General features: G+C 47.4%; 8 protein-coding genes across 8 annotated transcripts; 4 read left to right on the forward strand and 4 right to left on the reverse strand.

The window, feature by feature from the left end:
• Positions 1–17: 17 nt before the first annotated feature.
• Positions 18–816, reverse strand: EDB91DRAFT_1163957 (uncharacterized protein). The gene has a single exon (XM_041319915.1). It carries the CDS (start codon positions 789–791, stop codon positions 111–113), a length of 681 nt encoding a protein of 226 aa, XP_041171821.1. The 5' UTR covers positions 792–816; the 3' UTR covers positions 18–110.
• Positions 817–2,911: 2,095 nt separating this feature from the next.
• EDB91DRAFT_891689 (uncharacterized protein) lies at positions 2,912–3,614 on the forward strand. Its single transcript, XM_041328745.1, has 7 exons — positions 2,912–2,928; positions 2,974–3,070; positions 3,129–3,156; positions 3,206–3,233; positions 3,292–3,324; positions 3,378–3,561; positions 3,609–3,614. Exons 2-6 carry the CDS (start codon positions 3,007–3,009, stop codon positions 3,504–3,506), a joined length of 282 nt encoding a protein of 93 aa, XP_041171822.1. The 5' UTR covers positions 2,912–2,928; positions 2,974–3,006; the 3' UTR covers positions 3,507–3,561; positions 3,609–3,614.
• Positions 3,615–4,292: 678 nt separating this feature from the next.
• Positions 4,293–6,157, reverse strand: EDB91DRAFT_891698 (uncharacterized protein). Its single transcript, XM_041328746.1, has 3 exons — positions 6,051–6,157; positions 5,739–5,999; positions 4,293–5,686 (listed from the first exon to the last, which is right to left on the reverse strand). The coding sequence occupies exons 2-3, from the start codon at positions 5,976–5,978 to the stop codon at positions 4,406–4,408; spliced, it is 1,521 nt and encodes a 506-aa protein (XP_041171823.1). The 5' UTR covers positions 5,979–5,999; positions 6,051–6,157; the 3' UTR covers positions 4,293–4,405.
• A 596-nt stretch (positions 6,158–6,753) lies between these two features.
• EDB91DRAFT_1350314 (armadillo-type protein) lies at positions 6,754–9,349 on the reverse strand. Its single transcript, XM_041326054.1, has 8 exons — positions 9,019–9,349; positions 8,646–8,965; positions 8,268–8,593; positions 8,080–8,211; positions 7,944–8,028; positions 7,791–7,891; positions 7,407–7,738; positions 6,754–7,356 (listed from the first exon to the last, which is right to left on the reverse strand). Exons 1-8 carry the CDS (start codon positions 9,296–9,298, stop codon positions 6,932–6,934), a joined length of 2,001 nt encoding a protein of 666 aa, XP_041171824.1. The 5' UTR covers positions 9,299–9,349; the 3' UTR covers positions 6,754–6,931.
• Positions 9,350–10,834: 1,485 nt separating this feature from the next.
• On the forward strand, positions 10,835–11,327 carry EDB91DRAFT_1061153 (uncharacterized protein; the record flags this gene model as incomplete). Its single annotated transcript, XM_041314408.1, has 3 exons — positions 10,835–10,987; positions 11,048–11,149; positions 11,223–11,327. 3 exons carry the CDS (start codon positions 10,835–10,837, stop codon positions 11,325–11,327), a joined length of 360 nt encoding a protein of 119 aa, XP_041171825.1.
• Positions 11,328–12,523: 1,196 nt separating this feature from the next.
• On the reverse strand, positions 12,524–13,665 carry EDB91DRAFT_1315995 (uncharacterized protein; the record flags this gene model as incomplete). Its single annotated transcript, XM_041325178.1, has 3 exons — positions 12,524–12,863; positions 12,912–13,287; positions 13,341–13,665. The coding sequence occupies 3 exons, from the start codon at positions 13,663–13,665 to the stop codon at positions 12,734–12,736; spliced, it is 831 nt and encodes a 276-aa protein (XP_041171826.1). The 3' UTR covers positions 12,524–12,733.
• Positions 13,666–15,075: 1,410 nt separating this feature from the next.
• Positions 15,076–16,200, forward strand: EDB91DRAFT_891872 (uncharacterized protein). The gene is made up of 3 exons (XM_041328747.1): positions 15,076–15,551; positions 15,608–15,983; positions 16,035–16,200. Exons 1-3 carry the CDS (start codon positions 15,230–15,232, stop codon positions 16,162–16,164), a joined length of 828 nt encoding a protein of 275 aa, XP_041171827.1. The 5' UTR covers positions 15,076–15,229; the 3' UTR covers positions 16,165–16,200.
• Positions 16,201–16,896: 696 nt separating this feature from the next.
• On the forward strand, positions 16,897–18,678 carry EDB91DRAFT_1315997 (uncharacterized protein; the record flags this gene model as incomplete). Its single annotated transcript, XM_041325179.1, has 15 exons — positions 16,897–16,935; positions 16,987–16,996; positions 17,055–17,074; positions 17,123–17,155; positions 17,204–17,300; positions 17,350–17,378; positions 17,440–17,467; positions 17,517–17,549; positions 17,600–17,676; positions 17,727–17,787; positions 17,837–17,911; positions 17,972–18,082; positions 18,129–18,169; positions 18,221–18,246; positions 18,311–18,678. The coding sequence occupies 15 exons, from the start codon at positions 16,897–16,899 to the stop codon at positions 18,465–18,467; spliced, it is 837 nt and encodes a 278-aa protein (XP_041171828.1). The 3' UTR covers positions 18,468–18,678.
• Positions 18,679–18,763: the final 85 nt, after the last annotated feature.

Here is an 18,763-nt window from a genome sequence, read left to right on the forward strand (position 1 = left end):
AGCATTGAATGCACTGAGCTTACCAAAGTTTCTCTAGTTTGGGTTTATAAACCATGGTCATCGTACAAGTAAACAATCGTAGCGGAAATAATATCGTAGGGTACTTAAATTCAATGTTTCCACCCTACTTCGTGACCATTTTCTATCATCGGCTCTACGAATCCTCGAAACGTCCACGGAGGTAATTCAGCAACGACTTCTCCGCTTTCTAGGACACCGCGATCCTGGGACCAGCGCATGCCATATCCTTCTTCCACTCGTACCTCATATACCAAGACTTGATGCGGCAGCCAATGGAGATTTCTCCAAGTCGAATTATCCACTACTCGTTCGAATAGTGCCAGCGCACGATCATTGATGGAGGGAACTGAGCCGGAAGGGCTGCCCCACCACCCCGTGTTTATTTTCATCTGTCCTTTGTTATTTCTCTCGACCGGCAAATCCTTTGCACCTGGCGTCTCTCCTTGGGAGCGGTGTGAATGCTTTGACCATGCACGAGCGCCAGCTGTGAGCCCCGCCTTGTTGGGTATGCCGAATGCTGTAAAGCATTCCTCTCGTGTTGGTGGATCAGATCCTAGTGCAGAGCCGACGGTATACGCCAGGCCATTCAATAGGTGTCTTGATAGCGGGTCAAGCGTTTGTTTGAGCTCATCTAGCGGCTGAGTATTATGTCGGATCAACTCCTGGACTCGAGAGCGTTCAAGCGCTGCAGATGGTAGCTCCTTGATGTTGAAACAACGAGGGATAGAAATCAAGAACCTTGACCGCATATCAACATCTGACACTGTCATGGGCAATATATATGCAGCATTCAGTTGAACGTAAAAGCTGGATTACATAACAAAATTTTAGTAACTGCCTTGTCGCAAACTACTTGCTACTAAGATCGTGCTCGCTCGTCTCAAGATCGCAATGGCGCTGCTTCGTTATCCTAGAATCAATTATCGGCAGAATGGCACACTTGCCGCAAGCTTACCAGAACTCGTCAGTGACATCGACACGGAACCTCGACATTCTTTCGAATACTCATACAATGCATTCCCTGGGCCGCATGTCAAAGTTGATCGCAGAGCACAGGGTTACCAATGTAACGGAAACCCTGGGTATGCGATTTTTTTTTTGGAAAGATGTGCTCTCTTTGATCGAGTTCAAGAGATAGGCGAAATAGCTGTCCACGCCACCCTTTTGTTATGAAGTGAAAGACAATTACTCGCGAGTCATAATATTGGTGGGCGGAGCCTCCTGTGCTCCATCGCCCCGCAACTGAAGCATCTGGCTATTTGCAATCCCAATCAAATCAACCTGTATGAGCTGTCTCGCCAACTCCCAAGGGCTTCCAGAAAGCATCTAACTCCAGTTCCAAGCGCAAAGCCGCTCGATTTCCGCAATCCTACGACAAGCGAGCATGGCCAAGGGTCAAGACCGAGGATCCCGCTCTACGCTGCCATAATGTTTAGTCTTGCACTGGTTAATTATATCCTTGATCCCGTCGTCGTCGTCTTTCATATCGGTTGTGCTCTTATATGGTCTGGATCTGGTATTATGGTCGGCAACTGGGGACTATTCATTGTTCAATGCTCGGGCTAACAACTTTATAGACCTCCCATGAATTCACGCTGGGCGATTCGGGTCAAAACACGCTGGTCGACCGAGTTCGGCCGTGATGTGAAGCAGGGTTTGTCCACAATCACAGTCGATGACGTAGATATCGTACTCATGCCTGCGACGAAGAAAATGTGAATCACTACGGATTAAAAGGGCGTGCCACCAATGTGTTTCTTGTAACCACTAGCCGAGCTCGCCGAGAAATTCCCGACGGTTAAGCGCGCTCACGTTCTCTACGTCATCGCATTCCGCATATTCTATCACATTACGGAGCTCCGCAGCAAAAACACGTGTTGTCAATGCATCTTGTTTACACGGTCCGTCGATTTACGAAGCTCTCCGTTGAACTGATGCGCGCTTTAGGGCACCGTGATCTCTGGAGGTTCATCCAGATATTTCAGCGCTAATAACATGATATATTACATGTCCAAGACGGCGATGGGTGTCGTAAACGACTGCGGTCTATCCCTGTTGTCGACTGCGGGTGGTTCTGAGGGTAACGAGCGCATGAACTCAATACCATTTACAGTACATACTTAGATGTCTTCGCCTGCTTGTGGACGAAAAGCCTTTGGATCCAGGAGTCAACAGATAAATTAAGATTTTGAGTAATAATTCTCACACATAGCAGAGCTATACCATATACCACATGTATAGTATCTGTTTCATGTGACTTTGAACAGCTTTTTCAAGAACCTGTTACTGGTTCACCCGGGTAAGTCGTCCGCGGATTGTCCGTGGTGTTGGTTGATACTGTCCTGGGCAGGCCTCACCCGTGCCATACCCTACATTGTACTGATGTATTAAGCAGTGTATGGACGTCACTTTTTCATCCCACCAAGAGAAATCAAATGTGAAGACTCAGACCCAGAAGTCGGAAGGATGCACAATTGATCTGATCCTTGTGCTGTGGAGGTCATAAGTATCTGCTTCTCAAATGACTTGAAAGGAAACGCTCTAAACACCTGGTGCTGGACCACTCGCCTCTAGCCCCCCCTCCATCCAGAGAAAGAACTTCGATAGTTACTTCTTTAACTTAGCTCAGGATGAGCGACGATCATGCGGATTGCATGAGACTTCAAACTGTCGCGGTGCGTACCCCACCCCACCTGTCAGCATTCGTTTATCCGTTTGAATTCAGTATGTAGAAGGTAGTCTACATTCGGCTTCTTATACTACTGTCCTTCAAAACTGAATGTCCGGGACAGTCGCAATCAAGGCAACTTTGGTAAGGAGGAACAATACATAGTAGTACTACCAGTATGGAATCATAACCAAAAAATTTCTCAGCTTTTCAACTTCTGCATCATTTTCGACTCGGAGGTCAGTGTGTTTCCATCATGGTCATGCAAACTAACATAATGCCAGGTTTGCTGGACATGGGGGAGAGAGCGGGGGATCATGAGGATAACTTTAGTTATATCTCGCTATGCGCCGTTCGTAAGCTTTACTGTAGCCGTATATTGTGAGTCATCGCGACAGTGTGTCTACTCTCGCTCTTCACAGATAAGTCCCTCGGACAGATGCCGTCAGTCAACTCGAGGAGGAATTGTAAGCTTCTTGTGACAGAGTTGAAGGATAATCCGTGACCATATTTCAGCCAAATATGTTCTTCGCTATATATGCCAGTTGCGTAGTATACAACAACCTCTCTTTAACCGCTGAATGCTGAATGTTTTTTGTTAGGCATACACATCTTGGCTGCTGCTGCTGCTCAGAGTCAGTATCAACTCCAATTCAAGTTGCTCTCTTCCCCTTGACCTCTTTTTAAGTACTGCTCGTGGCAAGGACGCACGTTTTCTGGGGATGTGAAAAAAAACGTTCTTGATCGCGATATCAGTTTTCAGCACGGTGACCTTCGTCCATCCTCTCGGCCATTTCCTTGTCGCTCAACTTCTTAGGCCATGATGGCAGCCATGCTGACAATTGTAAATGTCGATGCGCGTAAATCCGGATGTTTGTATCTCCCCCTCTAAATTTCTTCTGCTCATCTCATATTCCAGATTCTACGCTTGGTGTATTTGAGGGAGTACGAAACGTAGGCACCACTTTTGGTTTGCATGTGATGGTACGTAGCATTTCGATGATTTTGCTCCGTGGCCTCGATCCTCCGCCAGTGTTAATGTTCCTGACCGTATACAAACACTTCAAACATTATCGACTGGAAAATAGTCCATTGATTGCTACTGTGTATCGGGATGGCGTGAGTTACATGCTGTGCATTACTCGTGAGTCTTAATCTTATAGAGGAACGCGGCCTTAGTTTTTGCAGTGATCTCGTTGGTGAATTGTGTGGGCATTTTTTCGCTTCCTGTGGGGTAACTTTCGTCGGGTCGTAAGATAAAGGCTTCGGATCAGGTTGCCCAGTCATCATATTCCGCACTTCTTGTTGGGTAAGCCCTATCATGATTGACTCCATCAATAAAGCTGAGTCAAAGAAGCCCGCAGGCACTCGTGTGCAGTGTTCTTGCCTCGTGCACCCTGTTCAATCGGGTCGGTTACCTTGAGGGCGGTTTTTGCTCAACCGATCCAAACTCCATCCCGTGTGGATCATCTATAGTTATGGAATATTAGACTTGTGACTGACTTTTAACTATAGTTGTAGCTCTCCACCTGCACGCACACATATAAGTATGTATATACGAAGGCATGACGCGCTAATTGAAGGAGTTTAGCGATGCTGGAGCGCGTTCAGCGTGCAAAGCGACGAATCTAAGGAATACCTAAGTTAAGTTAAGTAGAAAATACTCTATCAAAAGAATTCGTGACTAGTTCTACGGTGGCTGAACAAAAGATCTTTCTATGGCCCATTCTGTAAGGGCCCCATTTGCAGCCGGTCATAGTGAGCCTTGACTTGCATCCATCTATCCCTCAGTTCTGGATGGGCTTCAACATACAAAGCCTTCATATTCGGTATGATTGCCCGCAAGAATTGTGCAACAGGTTCAGTGTGCTCAATAACCGAATCCCGGACGTTGAGCACCTCCAGGAACTGTGCACCAGTCACGCCAAGACTGCCGGTCGGTAGTTCAGGGATGTCCCTCGCATCCAATGCCAAGTGTACGTGGGTGAGCTTCGGGCAGTCTTGGGTCAACGCTGTCAAGCTGTTTAAACTGATGCTGGGAGTTATGGAGGACCAAGGTAAGCTGCAGAGTCGAAGTTCCTCCAGCTCGCTCCAGGCTTTAGCCGCTGCGGTGATGAATTCATCATCTAAATTGAGCGTACCAAGATGGGAGAATTTGATGATGCGGAGATTGCGGGAAGCGAGTAGCGGTGTAAATGTGGATGAATAGAAGATAAAAGGAGTGCCGGCAATTGTATTGGTTTGTATGTTGTGCCGGAGAGAGATTGATCGAAGAGACGTGCCAATGGCACTCAAGAATGAATTAACGATGGAAGATGGTGCTTGGGCGTCGTAGGAAACGGCAAGCTCTTCTAGTCGTGGTGTGGATATAAGGGACACAAGAGATGTACACTGAGGAAGGTCGTATGCCGCGAGGCTGAGATGCCGGAGAGCGGGGAAGGTGTGATATGTCCTACCTCGTAGCATGTCGGTATCGAAGTCAGGCTGAAGATTCAAGGCAAGCTCTTGGACATAACGAAGTGATGCAATATTCAGCATGCTCTCCGCAGATATACGAATAGAGTTGGAGACGACCAACCGACGTAAGTATGGCAGTTCGTGGGTCGAAACATTCAATTTAAATGACGTCACTGGAAAGAATGATGAAATTGCGACGTTTTCGAGGTGGGTAGCCTTCCGAGGAAGGTCTTCTAGCACTACGCAAACGTCCCGAGGACACATCTTTCGAGGGAGAGTGAAGGTGAGGTTTGTCAGTTTTGGGGAGAGAAAGCCTCTGATCAAGGGAAAGTTGGAGGAGTTGCACGACAAGATAGAAAAGTCGAGCGAGGAAAGTGACGGGAACAGAGACTGCGGATGGCGTTCAACAAAAAGGAGTGGAAGTGCGTCCTCGTGTAATCTGATTACGTTCGTTTGCTTTGGGTATGAAAAACTCTTCACACGGTGTGAATACACGTCAAATCGTGTCCATTCAGATCCAGTAGGCGATCTGGTGAGATACTATGGGGACAACAGTTGTAAAATTGCATGCCCACAGCGACATGAGACTCACGAGTATATTGCTTGAGTGAATCTCCCAGATGCCTCTTGGCAAACACATGATGAGAGGACTTAGCGAATGCTGAGTTCGCCAGAGGATGTCAAGAGCGCATTCCATAAAGCTGCGGCATGTCCGAGCTAGCCTAGCAAGGTCGCTAGTATTTTCCAAGCGCTTTGGGTCCCGCTGACCGTCGACAGCGATGAGCTGAATAATGTGAGAAAGGATCTCATCAATGAGCAGAGATTGATGCATGGTAGATTGCGGAGGAAAGTTCTGCAGAAGTGGATCAGCCAAGGTAACCAGCCCGAGTGTGAATAGGCTCACCGACAACGACGTACCAAAGGTGGGTCACGTTAAAATAGAGAACGCGGGTTAAACGGAATGTAAATTTTCTCAAGCTCGGTTGCCAGGCGATAAGAGAATCCATTCTTTACGCGATCCGCGGGCAGAGCGTGCTGGAACGTGAGCACGTATCCAGGAGCTTCTCGGAGGCTAAGCTTCATCTGGTGCTACACTGCTATTGCATATTATTGCAGGCGTTCTAGTTAATAATGACTGAATCATGGGCTGTCCGTCGAAGTCGAGTAGATAGGTTGGCACGTAAGTGAAGGGGAGGAGTTGTCCTGGACCTCACTGTCGCCGCTGTAATAGTCACGACAGAGAACGACTTTATTACCTAACTGAAGGTCCGCAAGAGCCTCGTCAACTAAGATAGACCTCGTTCATACACCGGTTCATCACATGATCTAGCGTGACATTTTGATGAATTTACACCTAACTCCATGTGTATGAACTCTGAGAAAATTTCATTCTATGATTATGTGCGGAGAGTCTGTAGCAAGACATGCATGTAATTTTTATAATCTAACTTGGTGAACTGAGAGACGAGTAGTGTTTGTGAGTTCAAATGTCTCAAGTGAGGTGACTGGGGTCACATATCAGGTCACGATGGTAAATTTGCCACGAAAATGCCTACTCCTCCCTCAAGTTGCTGAAAATAAACATTCTGAGGAGACAGCATCAATACTATAGTTCATCCTCGCAGGATCATAAAATAGATTTCGCTAATTCTCATCCGAAGCAGAGTTACAAGCCAAAGAATGCGTTCATGGCCCTGGGCCTAGGCCTAGGCCTCGACCTCGAAAATATAAGTGTGGCCAGTCAAGCTGGCCCAAGGTTGACTTCGACTAAGTTTGTAGAATGCATTACCGTGATGATAATTCATTTATCTTCTCCAGTAAGACATTTTTCCCTTTCGTCTCGCTCTTTTTCATTCTCTCGACAATGTCTTCACCAAACCAACCCTTGACGGTCCGCTTTTCCTCTGTGCTTCCCTCTTCCTTTATCCGCTGCAAAAATTCTGCAACAACAAAGGCACCCTCTCCCTCAGCCATGCTTAATGTCACATCCTTACCAACAATGGACATGAATGCAGAAGCGAATGCTGATGGAGAGAACGACGGTGAGCGAATGACGGATTTGCTAGAATGCGAGAAATGTCCGCCCTGGAAAAGGGATTTATACATTCGTGACGTGTGTGGGAGATCAATTGGATGAAGCTTTGAGGTATCTTCCGATGGATATATGGAAGCTAATGGTTGAAGGAGTGATTGTATAGCCGAAGACTTGTCTATGAAGCAGTGTTAGTGAAATAAAGGGACATTGAGTGAAATCACCAACCGCCGTCAGCGTAAAGCATAATCTCCAATACTACCAAACTTCCACCGGTATCACGCGCGGCTTCCGCGCCATTATCCTCGACGAACTTGAGCAATCCCTCACTTGCTGCAGCTCGTATTTCACCCTCGCGAACATCCGCACTTTTCTTGCTGGTTTTGCTCCGTACAGAGTCTGTCTCAGAAATTATCGCTATTTGGGCAGGCGTGAAATGTCGTCGTGATCGAGGAACAAGCAAGTAGAAAAGAGCACGTCGACCTTGTGGGGTGTTGATGAGCGTAGGGGCGTGAGTGGTGATGTCCGAGACAAGGGATTTGGCTGTCAGCTTTGTATCGCTATAGAAAGATGTCAGGATTGGACGTTTAGCCAACAAACAAAAAAACAGACTCGATAACGTCTAAGGCAGTGAAGAGGACGAGTTGGGCCTCATCATCGGTGCACATACGCTCAACGTGAGGTTTGATGATTTTGATGATTTGTTTCCGATCCTTTTATATCGCAAAATTAATATTTGCCATAGGAGTCAGCATACGAGTGTACCTTAGCCGTCCCATAAACAATGAACTCTCTCACTGCCCTGCTGCCGTCCTTGGTATGAACCATCTCGGCAAGGACATCCTGACAACTGCAGATACTGTATTAGTGGATAATACTTCGGTGATAAGCTTGTATTCACCTTTCGAATATCTCTTTGCGAAGTTTTTCTCGTTCTGATTCATCCTCCGTGTTGTTGACGGCAGACAAGTATTCCCAAAGCGCCCTATGAACGATTGCATGGGTTATGGCGCCCTTATCAGAATTGTTAAAACTGTTGATAGCGTCATCGATTAGAGGACTACATGATGTCCGACGTCAGATGCTCACATTGTGGTCAGATTCTCTTTCAGTGCTGCCATTACACGTTTTCTTCGTTCGCCCTCGAGACCTTCAAGGACCCCATGAAAGCCTTTTTTGGCGTTCGCCTTCTCAGGTTCGGAACCTTGTGTTTGGGAGAACAACGCGACTTCCTTGCCGTAGAAGTCGCGAAGAAGAATTGAACGCTCATATGCATTCGCATAAAGCTCGAATGAATCAGCAAGAACGGCAGATGCCTCCCGGTGTAACAGTAGACGGAGTACGTGGGATTGGAATTCGAGCAAGATGGATGCACGATGTGCTGGACAGAGTTTAATCAGCTTGGTCACTAAGAACTGTCGCCATCGTCAAAGGATGTATTAAGGTATAACAATAAATCGGACGAACCTTCGAGTATTTGCTTTGAGCCAATGCCTTGTAATGACCTTTAAGCTCCATCGCAACCTGGTCCCTCTCCTTTTGCCCACCATATTTCACGACAGTCTGGATAATTCTGCTTGCGTCATGCTTTAGGACGATATCCTTGACCTTTCCTTGGATAACCCTCATCAAGTCCTTCACATGCTTCAGTCGCTCCGCAGAGGGTATGCTTTTTTGCCGAGCTAATGACCAGATACGCTTTGCATCCGCTAGTAACTGGGAGTGTGGTTTAGCTGCTCGACGCTGTTCCTGTAGTACACGTTGAACTTTATGCGATTCTCTCGCAGCTACTCAGAACGTCGTGAATCTTGTGCATCTGGTCCTTTAATGGTCGACATACCATTGGGGTCTTTGCTGGATGCATCATCTACAATCATCTCATCTGCGACAATCTCCTGGTCATCAGCTTCTTCGTCATCAAAGTCTCCCTCGTCCTCATCTTCATCATGCTCAGACAACCCACTTGCTGGTATCGGCTGTGTGACAGGTCTACTCCGCTTCTGAACTTTTTCCTCCGCAAACTTCGTCAAGGGAGGATTTTCTGAGTGCTGTTTCTTGGATTTTGAGCCACCCTGCGAGACCGCTGGTCTTTTCTTTGATGTGCTTTGCAAGCCTGGCATTGGAAAGGAAGGGAGTGACTAGTGAGCACTACGACTCTTCGAAAGTTTTTGGCCAGACTCCAATTGATCTCGTCCACGTGACTATATATACTTATGGCGCGTAAATTGATTTACGCGCGTCCAAGCGGCACCCTAGAGCACCATCAAGTTGCCTTCAACTGAACTCCTGATGGGCCGATTTTTTATTGCTGGCATGTGAGACTCTACGTGGCTTGTGAGTGCGCCCACAAACAGAACTTCATAGCATTAATAGCTGGTTATCAGCATTTCTTACTTGGACTCCTACGAGAGCCCACGAGTGACGAGACTCATGAGAAGATTGAAGGTTGCAACGCAGCAAAAGCAGACCTTCATTAGAAGGAACAACTGTTTAAGTCTTCCTTCTTCTATAGATCTGGCTAGGGGAGACTAGAAGATCGTCGCAACAAAGACACGTTCTCGCGGCTGTACTGGATTCTGGATTTGAGGAGTCACTGATTCTGATCTGGTTCTTGTAAGTTGTCAGAACTCGTTATAATTCTTACAGTCTACTCCGGCAATCTACTAACGTGCACTTAATATCGCCCCTTGTCCTTCGTCTCACTTCGCACTGGAATTGATAGATTCACCTTTATCGTGGCGGTATGATAACACGTCCTACTTGATATTATCGTTGCTGATTACTACTTGGCAAGTTGGTATATGCAGACTGTCGCTGAGCCACTACATAAAACCCGCACAAAAATCAGTTGGGATCAGGTGTTGAAAAACGCTTCGTCTACTTGTGTATCAGGGACCAAGCTTGCGCCATCTTCTATTTGATCAACGCACTGGGGGAAAAAGATATTTGACCGGTGGGGACCTTAAATTCTATCCAAATCATCACCGCATATTGACCGCATCTGATAGTATGATGCGAATCCATATATCCTCATGTCATTTTCACCGCGCTTACTCTGAGCCTAGCGTACTTGGTGTTTTGATTTCTTTGCCCAGGTGTCACCTCGCGGTCAAGCTTTCGTGTTTAATACGGTCACACTCAAGGAATGCGGTCGCGCATTAGGGTCTTTGACGAATCCAGGCTGAGATTCAGAATTCTGGAATTCCAGTGGCTGTGCTGAAACCACGGTCCACCTGACTCTTGTATCCAGGCAAGCGAGTCGAAGGTACGTAGCTATGACTGATCCTACCAGGTCTTGTAGACAGCCACCATGGCCAAGGAGTACTATAGTTGCTATTGTGTGACTCACAATGCCAGGAAAAGCCGACTACACGTCCGTCGTGGGGATCGAACCTCAGGGCCCTAGAACAATTGACATATTTAATTGTGAGCCACAACTTCACTGCATTCTGTCGAATTTGGGAGCAGTAGTGGATCGTTTCTCTGATATGGCAATGAGATAGCCACATCATTGTCTTCCACCACATCAGCCTGAGTTGCGTATATAAGCAACTGAAGAGTCTCGTCAACATCCTTACCTTTACTCGGACTCGAAGCCCTGCCTCCATAACTTCAAAGTTCCCCTCTCATTTTGATTTTTCTGGCCCAACTCAAATATGAGCACAAGCGTGGATCTCCGCAGTATCATGGAGATGGACCAACCCAGGCAATTGCGCGATGTGAATTTTGAGGAGTGGGACGATGGTCATATTGCATGTCAAGCATACCAACCGACCGAAGTTGATCAGCCATGGCCATATAGGTTTCAGGTGGCGTTGTTTTCTAACTCGTCTCATTCGGGTTTTTTTACTGATATGACTATGTACCAGCATGGCGACTCTGTTTGGGTCCACTCCACAGACTTTCACTGGTGTCTGGGGACGGTTTCTGGTCGGCCCAAGGTTGGCCGCACGAGAGAGGTGAATATTTTTGTACAATTTCCGGACTGTCCTGCTGACTTTCGCGGGTCTTGTAACTGGCAGTGTGGTGACGGTACTTTTTTAGCGTGTCATTTACGATGGAAAATTTCGTATATGGGTATCGCCTCTCGAGGGCGAGTTGAAGCCTGATACTCCGCATATAAGGAAATTGGTGGACAAAGCCTATTAAGGTCCTACTGAATGGCTCAGCGATCTATGTCTTGTATGATAACCGGCACTGCATTGTACATGACTATTCCTACCATCCACTCCTGAACACTATAGTATCTTATTGTTTCGCATTTGTTCTCAGCTCTGTACTCCATTCAGTGGTTGTCTCCTGGAATCCTATACCATGTAGATAGTTGTGTATAGTAATTTCAAAACCAGGCATGTGGCGCTCCATTTCTAAAAGTGCGTGGTGTGGCTCGTGTCGTCAACACCTTAATCCACGACTTTGACGGACGACCACAACGGAGACGTACCTGATGAACAGCGTCATCGAAAGGGTAAGTTCTCTGTGGGCCCACTGGGATCCAATGAGTTCATTGGGATGGCAACAGTAATGTTGAATTTGTCGTAAATTAGGCAATCATTGCAATACAGGTTGAATGCAGGAAGGTCCCCGGTAAGATACGCGTGAGGCGGGAGTTGATTCCTCCTTAGTATTCACGTTAGTCATTGTTATGACTGAGCGATGGTATGCATGGGAGTGCGCGTCAACTGAGCCAGGACATATCCCCTTGCAGCCGGTAGTGGAAAACTTGCATTCCTCTCCAAGGTCCTGCAATTAATCTAATCCAGGGTGTCCCTATGCCATCACCGTTCTCAGTGCTCACCATCCGACCGCGCGTGCATAGTGGCAACAGGTATACCTGGAGCGGCCTTGTTCCCATAGCGCATCATTGTCACCGTGAACTCGACGAGCAGCCTGAGGGCATCTTATCGTATGGAACACGAAAGACCCAGAGTATACTATCCTCGAAGATGATACAATTGACGATGTAACAACCACCAACAAAACGCTAAACCCGCACACTCTCAGTATCTTAGACTGAGACGAATAGGCTTGCCGATTACCCCTGCAATGCGCCGTGATGTTCCCAGCAATGATTGCTGCTAGCAACGATCCTCCGCAATGACCATCTGGAATTCATTGGGCATTTTACATCTGTCATTCGCTTCTCCAGCCTGCTCGGTGCCATCACGCCTCGTTTGATGGCAGACGATGAGTTGCAGATTTTCCAGTTGTTAATCGATGGTAAAGGCAGCTACGCCCCTTGGGTGACAAAGTAGGCTCAATGGGTCAAGGCAACTACTGGGGCTCTGGATGCAATTGCTCTAGCTCACCGTGAGATGGCAAACTTGTCAGACGTCCTCTCTGTACGTGTTCGTTTATTGTAGACGGATCTATCACCTAGAACTAAATGTCATCTCGACCCTTGTCATGAATGCATGGACAGTGACACGGCAGTCATATGCGAACCTCAAATCCACGAGGATTGCGTGAAATGTCCGAGAGTAGTACATACAGCTACATGTAGAGTGGTATGATCTTTTCAACAATTTCCCGATCCCAATTTGCAGAAACGTCTTCTAATCATAGAATACAAGAGCTCTCAACTCAATCGACTCCCGAAGCGGTGTTCCCGCCGGAGTGTTCGGGTCCTCGAACCCAGTGTGAGGGGTAAGTCTGGCGACACTGCCGTCTTGCACTGAGTCAAAGCTGAGACACTTAGTACGATGAAAAGCGCCGTCAAGCTAATTCACTAACCATTTGATAAGAACAAACTCTTCAGGGACCATTGCTGTCATGTATTTCCACTGGTGGTTTGGGTTGTACTTGATCCCAAACGTCTCACCCTCGCGATCAGGGTATATGAGAGCGACAGGCAGCAAGTCATTCTTGACATCGACACTCCGGAAATCGCATAGTGCAAGCGGCCAGTCTACAGCTGCATGCGATATGGGACGCCAAAGGTTGATGATTTGGAAGCGTTTGCGAAGGAGGGAAGGAGCTTCTGTTGCTGGGAGATGCCTGTGAACGCGAGCAATGGAGGAGTCCGTCGTTTGGTCTACATGGACTACGGCCACAGGTTGACGCTTCTGTGGACCATCATCTGCCTCGCCTGGGCGACGGCGACGAATAGCTGCGAGATCAATTAGGCATCAAGGAATCGTTTCAAATAGGTGATCGACGTACTATGATCGAACATGACAACCTTACTTGCTCCCGTAACTCTCTTGATGAGGTCGATGCTCTCAGGATAGTATTCGCGCTCAATCTCGCTATCATTCAAGAAGCTGGTGTGCTTCGCCGCCTCCCGCCCATACTGAAATCCGGCATTGTCAAGCGTGTAAAGTCCCTCCTTTCCGCGCACGTCCTCAATCTGCATGACATGCTGGTCCTCGACCCAGTTGCGGATCAGTTTCCCCGTGACACTATCTGCGTTGATGTTATGGTAAATGCGAGAGCCGTCAGATGGAGGGAGGTAGTAGTTGAAGGTGCTGGTGGTGTCAGAAGTCATGGCTAGTTCGTTGGCACTGGAATGTGTATAGTGGAATGGGAGGGCCGTTCAAGGAGTCACGAGTTATATAGGTTTCCAAGGGCCGAGGAAGCCGCTTGGCTTACATACCAGTTCTCCTGACTAACTATGCAGCACCTGAGTTACATTTGTAAGGTAGTCAGCCAATTAGAAATCGCTCTTGGTGGGGATGAAAATATCTCATGCTTATGCATGCACATTGCGCCACTGAACAAGTGATAATCGATAATCAATGTAGAACATGAGCTTACCTATAGCACGGCATCTAAAAAGCCGACTTGGTCGAAGTTCCTCTTAAAGTGCTTTTGAGCAGTTCGCTTTTGGTTTAGTTCAGATTTGCTTTCGTAAGCACACATTTTTGGTTGTGTTCAGCATCTCCACCGATCCCATGAGTGCGCTACTGAAGTCGTAAGCGTTCATTTCAGTGGTTTTGCATGATATGGCTTGGACCCCGCTCAAACGACTATCACCCTTCTTTTTAACGGTGATTGACAATTTCCTAGCTTCAAACGAGGTGGGAGGGCCGGATGCTATAAATGGAGCTGTCATACCGTGTTTAGCGAAGAGAGCCCAAAAGAAAGTGGGAGCTATTGCTTTAGAACACCCTAGAATTCGCACTCCAAGGCTATCACCGGTTTGCGATTCATAAATAGTATGATGCATGTCCGCAATACCATCGCCCCATTCTGTTTGACTCTTCCTTGCAGCCTCCATCAGTCGTCCTGCAACATCAGAACCGTCAACCTCGCTTCCCGGAAGCGGCGTATACTATCAAGTTTTTGTTCCTAAAGGCTACTATGTTGCATGTTGCAGGTGGTGTATTTTCAATTTTAGTGAGGGTGCTAGTAAGCGGAGGCGTTACTGGTCTTGATGGCTGTTTTCCTTCCATTGGTTTAACTGCTGGAGACTACGAAGAACCCGACAAATGAAGGGTTTCAGCTAGGGTCATTGGTCGTCTGCACGAAGCAGGGAGCAGACGAGGTGAGCGACCTCATCCGAGTCGGTGAGGATTAAGCACACTCAACCGGAGTGAAATGGCTTGTGGTCAAGCCCAAATCGGACAGCAGGCAACGCAGAGTATCGCTCTGGGCGAGCTGCGAAAACGGCCAAGAGCACCCACCTTGGCCATGCGGAGTCGGATATGCGGCGGCGCGAAAGCCATGAGTGCGGGCACGTATACCAATGTCTGCCATCCGACAGCCTCCGAAGATACTCCAGCGTAGTAGTAACCTTCTCATTTCAGTCCAACAAATGCCACGTCTCTCAATTCGTTTTTGTGAGCAGAATTGGCTGACCGGAATGGTGTAGAGTTCTTTTGTCGAGTTCTAATGTGTTTGAACAAGTTGAATCAACCGCAATGCCTGGACGAGCCCATGTCGGACGTGTACTTGCACGAAGCCGCTGGCCACAAGGATGCTTCCAGTCATAGGGGGACCCTTTGTCAGCAACCTGGCACGTCATTGTGGATACTGCAGGAACGCATAAGAGGGCTACATATTGGCGATTTACTACCACAGAGGACTATCCCCCACTTTCTTGTCGACCAATGTCTACAGTCTCTGCAGAACTTGTATACTTTTCTCCGCCCCCTGACGGGTCCCGCCCATTCACCAGCATCAATGCTGATTCCAAGACAGGCCAGCGCGCACGTAATTGGGAACAAGAAGTGCATACCGTTGAGATTGAGAACGTTAGGGGCAAAGAAAGTGACTACACCTTGGACACTGCGGGCTTTCAATATCACACGAAAGCATCCAAACACACTGCTTTTATCAACGACGAGGCGATCAGGGGGGAATACTATCCGGAGAGCATCGAATTCCTCAAGGAAGTCACGGGTGCGAGCAAAGTTGTTCTCTTTGACCATAGTACGTGTAAAACTTGCACGCAGTGTATTCTAGCACTGATCTCTGTTAAACCTCAGCGGTCAGACGCCACCGCCCCGGAGACGCGGAAACGGACGAAACTAAGCGCCAGCCTGTCCATCAGGTGCATGTAGACCAAACTCCTGAGTCGGCTACTGCTCGTGTACATCGCCATCTACCTGCTGCCGAAGCAGAGAAGCTTGTGGAAAAGCGTTTCCAAATTATCAACCTTTGGCGGCCCATCTCTCACCCCGCAATTGAGCATCCCTTAGCGCTGTGTGATTACAGGACTGTCGATGTAAAGAAAGACCTCGTTCCTGTCACATTGGTCTATCCGGATCGTGAGGGCGAGACTTTCGGGGTGAAGTTCAACCCGGCGCACAGGTGGAAGTATGACAAAGATATGAAACAGGACGAGGTAGTCTTGATTAAATGGTTCGCGCATTATTTTTTTGTCCTGTAATAATGCGCTCACCTTGGCCGCAGTTACGATTCAGCTAAGGACGACAACATTGCTAAATTCACCCCACATACGGGGTTCAAGGATCCCTCTACACCACAGGGAGCGCCGCTCAGAGAGTCTATCGAGCTCAGGGCGCTAGTTTTCTATGAGTAGAGGTGCTACGTAGCCTGTAAGTTGCTTGCACTTATCTTTCTTCATTTCCCATTTCGACCGTCAAGTGTGTATCAACAATTAATTGTTAAACGATGGAGTGGGGCTTGCCCACGGAGTGTCCAGGGTCCCAGCGGTGTTCCAAGGTCGTAGCCATCGTATACAGCACCATCGCATCCCCATTGTGCGAGGCTTGAGGTCATTCCTCTCGAGTGGGCCCCCTGGCCCACTCCAACGATCATGATTCGTGAGCGAGATCAGCAGCTAATACCAATTCTCCCTGACTTCCGAAAGACCCGCAGCTGAAGAGAATGTAACCTCTTATTCCTCGAGTCACAGGTTATTGTTTTCAACAGAAAGACAGAAAGACTTCAAATCTTGTGTGACAACGGTCGGAGCTTGGTCGCCCCAAAGTTATTTTATAAATTGCTGCTCTCGACCAGTACCAGACTTGAAGTATGATTCCAGTAGTGTATCTGAATCACCTTCAACTAACCGTCATGCATCCTGTGCGGCAATTACTCGGTGCAACGATCATGATCCATGCATCATGATTAGATCATTATGAACAAGGCGCCCTACTAACGAATTCTGCTATAGGTCAGCACTCACAGTCCTTGCTACTTGGCGCTGACGATCACAACCGTGGAAATCTTGTTGCTGTACACACTCTAGTACTTATTTCAAAATGCTTGCTGCAGACCGCCATTCACCTGCCGGTTGGGCCACTCGAAAATGTCAGTCCCAGACACCTTTGGATTGCAGTTAGCCAAGGTACTCAATCCAATTGTGCCATGTCCAGCCCTTCTCTAACATCTCTAATAGTATACTAACGGTGAGGTTGGCTTGATGGCAATGCTTATCGTTATTCACGAGTTTGCTTTACTCCGAAGTCGCTGCATCAGCAATTTTAGTAAGTTGTGCGGTTCTAGTCCCATCATAGTCCTGATGTTATCACCAGATTTATGACTACTTCATCACGTTACACTCCGAAGTCAGAAAAATTGGCCTCCCATACCTCAGCGCTAATCCCTTCTTGTAGGTCCGATGGACCTGGGGACGGAAGTGGGGGATCATCCGCACGGCCTTCACGATTTCAAGATATGTACCTTTTGCTGGTGCACTTATGACCTCATATTGTGAGACACGCCAGTATGCACTATCACACAAAAGCTGATTCCTGACCAGCCGCTGTGAAGACATGGGGCACGCAAAATGTGAGTATACCTTCAATCTGTGCAGTGACACTCGCCTCCCCTACAACTCACATACATTTAGTGTGCGCCTTTCAACGATGCTGTCGATGGTTGGTCTAGATGGTTTTCATGACATGGATTCGCAATGACATTTCTCAGGCATACATTTTTTAGGCATCTTTGCCTCGGAAGGTTGACTTTTGCATACCACGTTACAGCGTGCATTTACATTCAAATGAAAGGATTATTGATTGCCAGGGTCTACGCCTTCTCTGGCAACAAAAAGGCTTACCTTATTGTTCTTCTCTCCTTTGGTTTGGTACAATGATATCTCTATTCCCCTGTGCACCACTAACCTGAGTGGCACAGGCCATCCTGGTGACGGCTGTGATTCTAAGTGCTGCCCCTATCAATTTGAATATCCCAGGAGGTGAGGTCTCAAGGTTCACTTCGTAGTCTTGGGATTCATTCTTTTTCAGTCGCCCCGCCTTGTGTATTGGAGAGGGCTCGTAGTAAAGCCCTCGCATATGGACTCTTGATGTTCTTCGAGATTGGTGAGGCAACAATGAATTCAAAGTTTTATAATTGAAACTCCTTACTTGATCCACTCCCAGTTCTCATGTCCACTACTGCATTCTTGAGATATCGACACTATCTTGGTTCTGGTAGCAAGCTAATGAGGGCTGTCTATCGGGATGGACTGCTCTACATGTTCTGCATCATGAGTATGAAACCTTCGTGATTATTGATTTCGTGTTGAAATTTCTACAGTGATATCGACAGTCAATGTGATTGTTATTGCCGTGCTGCCTGTGAGTTCTTTCCTTTTTCTGTTGGCCTCAAGACCTGACTAAACCCCCTAGCTCTCGTACAGCGAGATGCTGAACACGTTAGTCTGGTCGATGATATATGTAGAGATGTATCATCAAAAACTCAGTATTCCTCATTTTTAGACCTCAGATCGTTGCGCACAGCGTTCTTGCTTCTCGAATACTTTTCAATCTTCAAGTGAACAATGAGCGGCACGTCTTCCCTTACCTACCAATCGACGTCTTCGATGGAAATGCTATCGCATCCACAAGAATTTCAAGCGCGGTCTGGAGAGGATGAGACAGTTGTTGGTGCTGTCCACTCAGATCAAGTTTAGACCTGCTAGTTCTGTGGGTAATATAAATAGCACTTATCATTCGGGTTTGTTGACTATGGATTTCTCACCCTCTCAATCGCTTTCGCATTCCATGCACCCCAGTGGTGAGCTACTCTACTAACCCTTTGCATGCGTTCGCAATGCTCTGAAGTAGCCTATCGTGTCAATATGGACGGTCAATTTATTAGGGCTCTTCAAGTATTACATGAGTGATACAATAAACTAATTTGGAGCGCGGATCCCAGGCTCCCCAATGACT

The sequence above is a fragment of the Suillus paluster genome (assembly GCF_016628075.1).
Source record: "Suillus paluster strain FC165 chromosome Unknown EDB91scaffold_94, whole genome shotgun sequence".
In the NCBI taxonomy this organism is placed as follows: domain Eukaryota; kingdom Fungi; phylum Basidiomycota; class Agaricomycetes; order Boletales; family Suillaceae; genus Suillus; species Suillus paluster.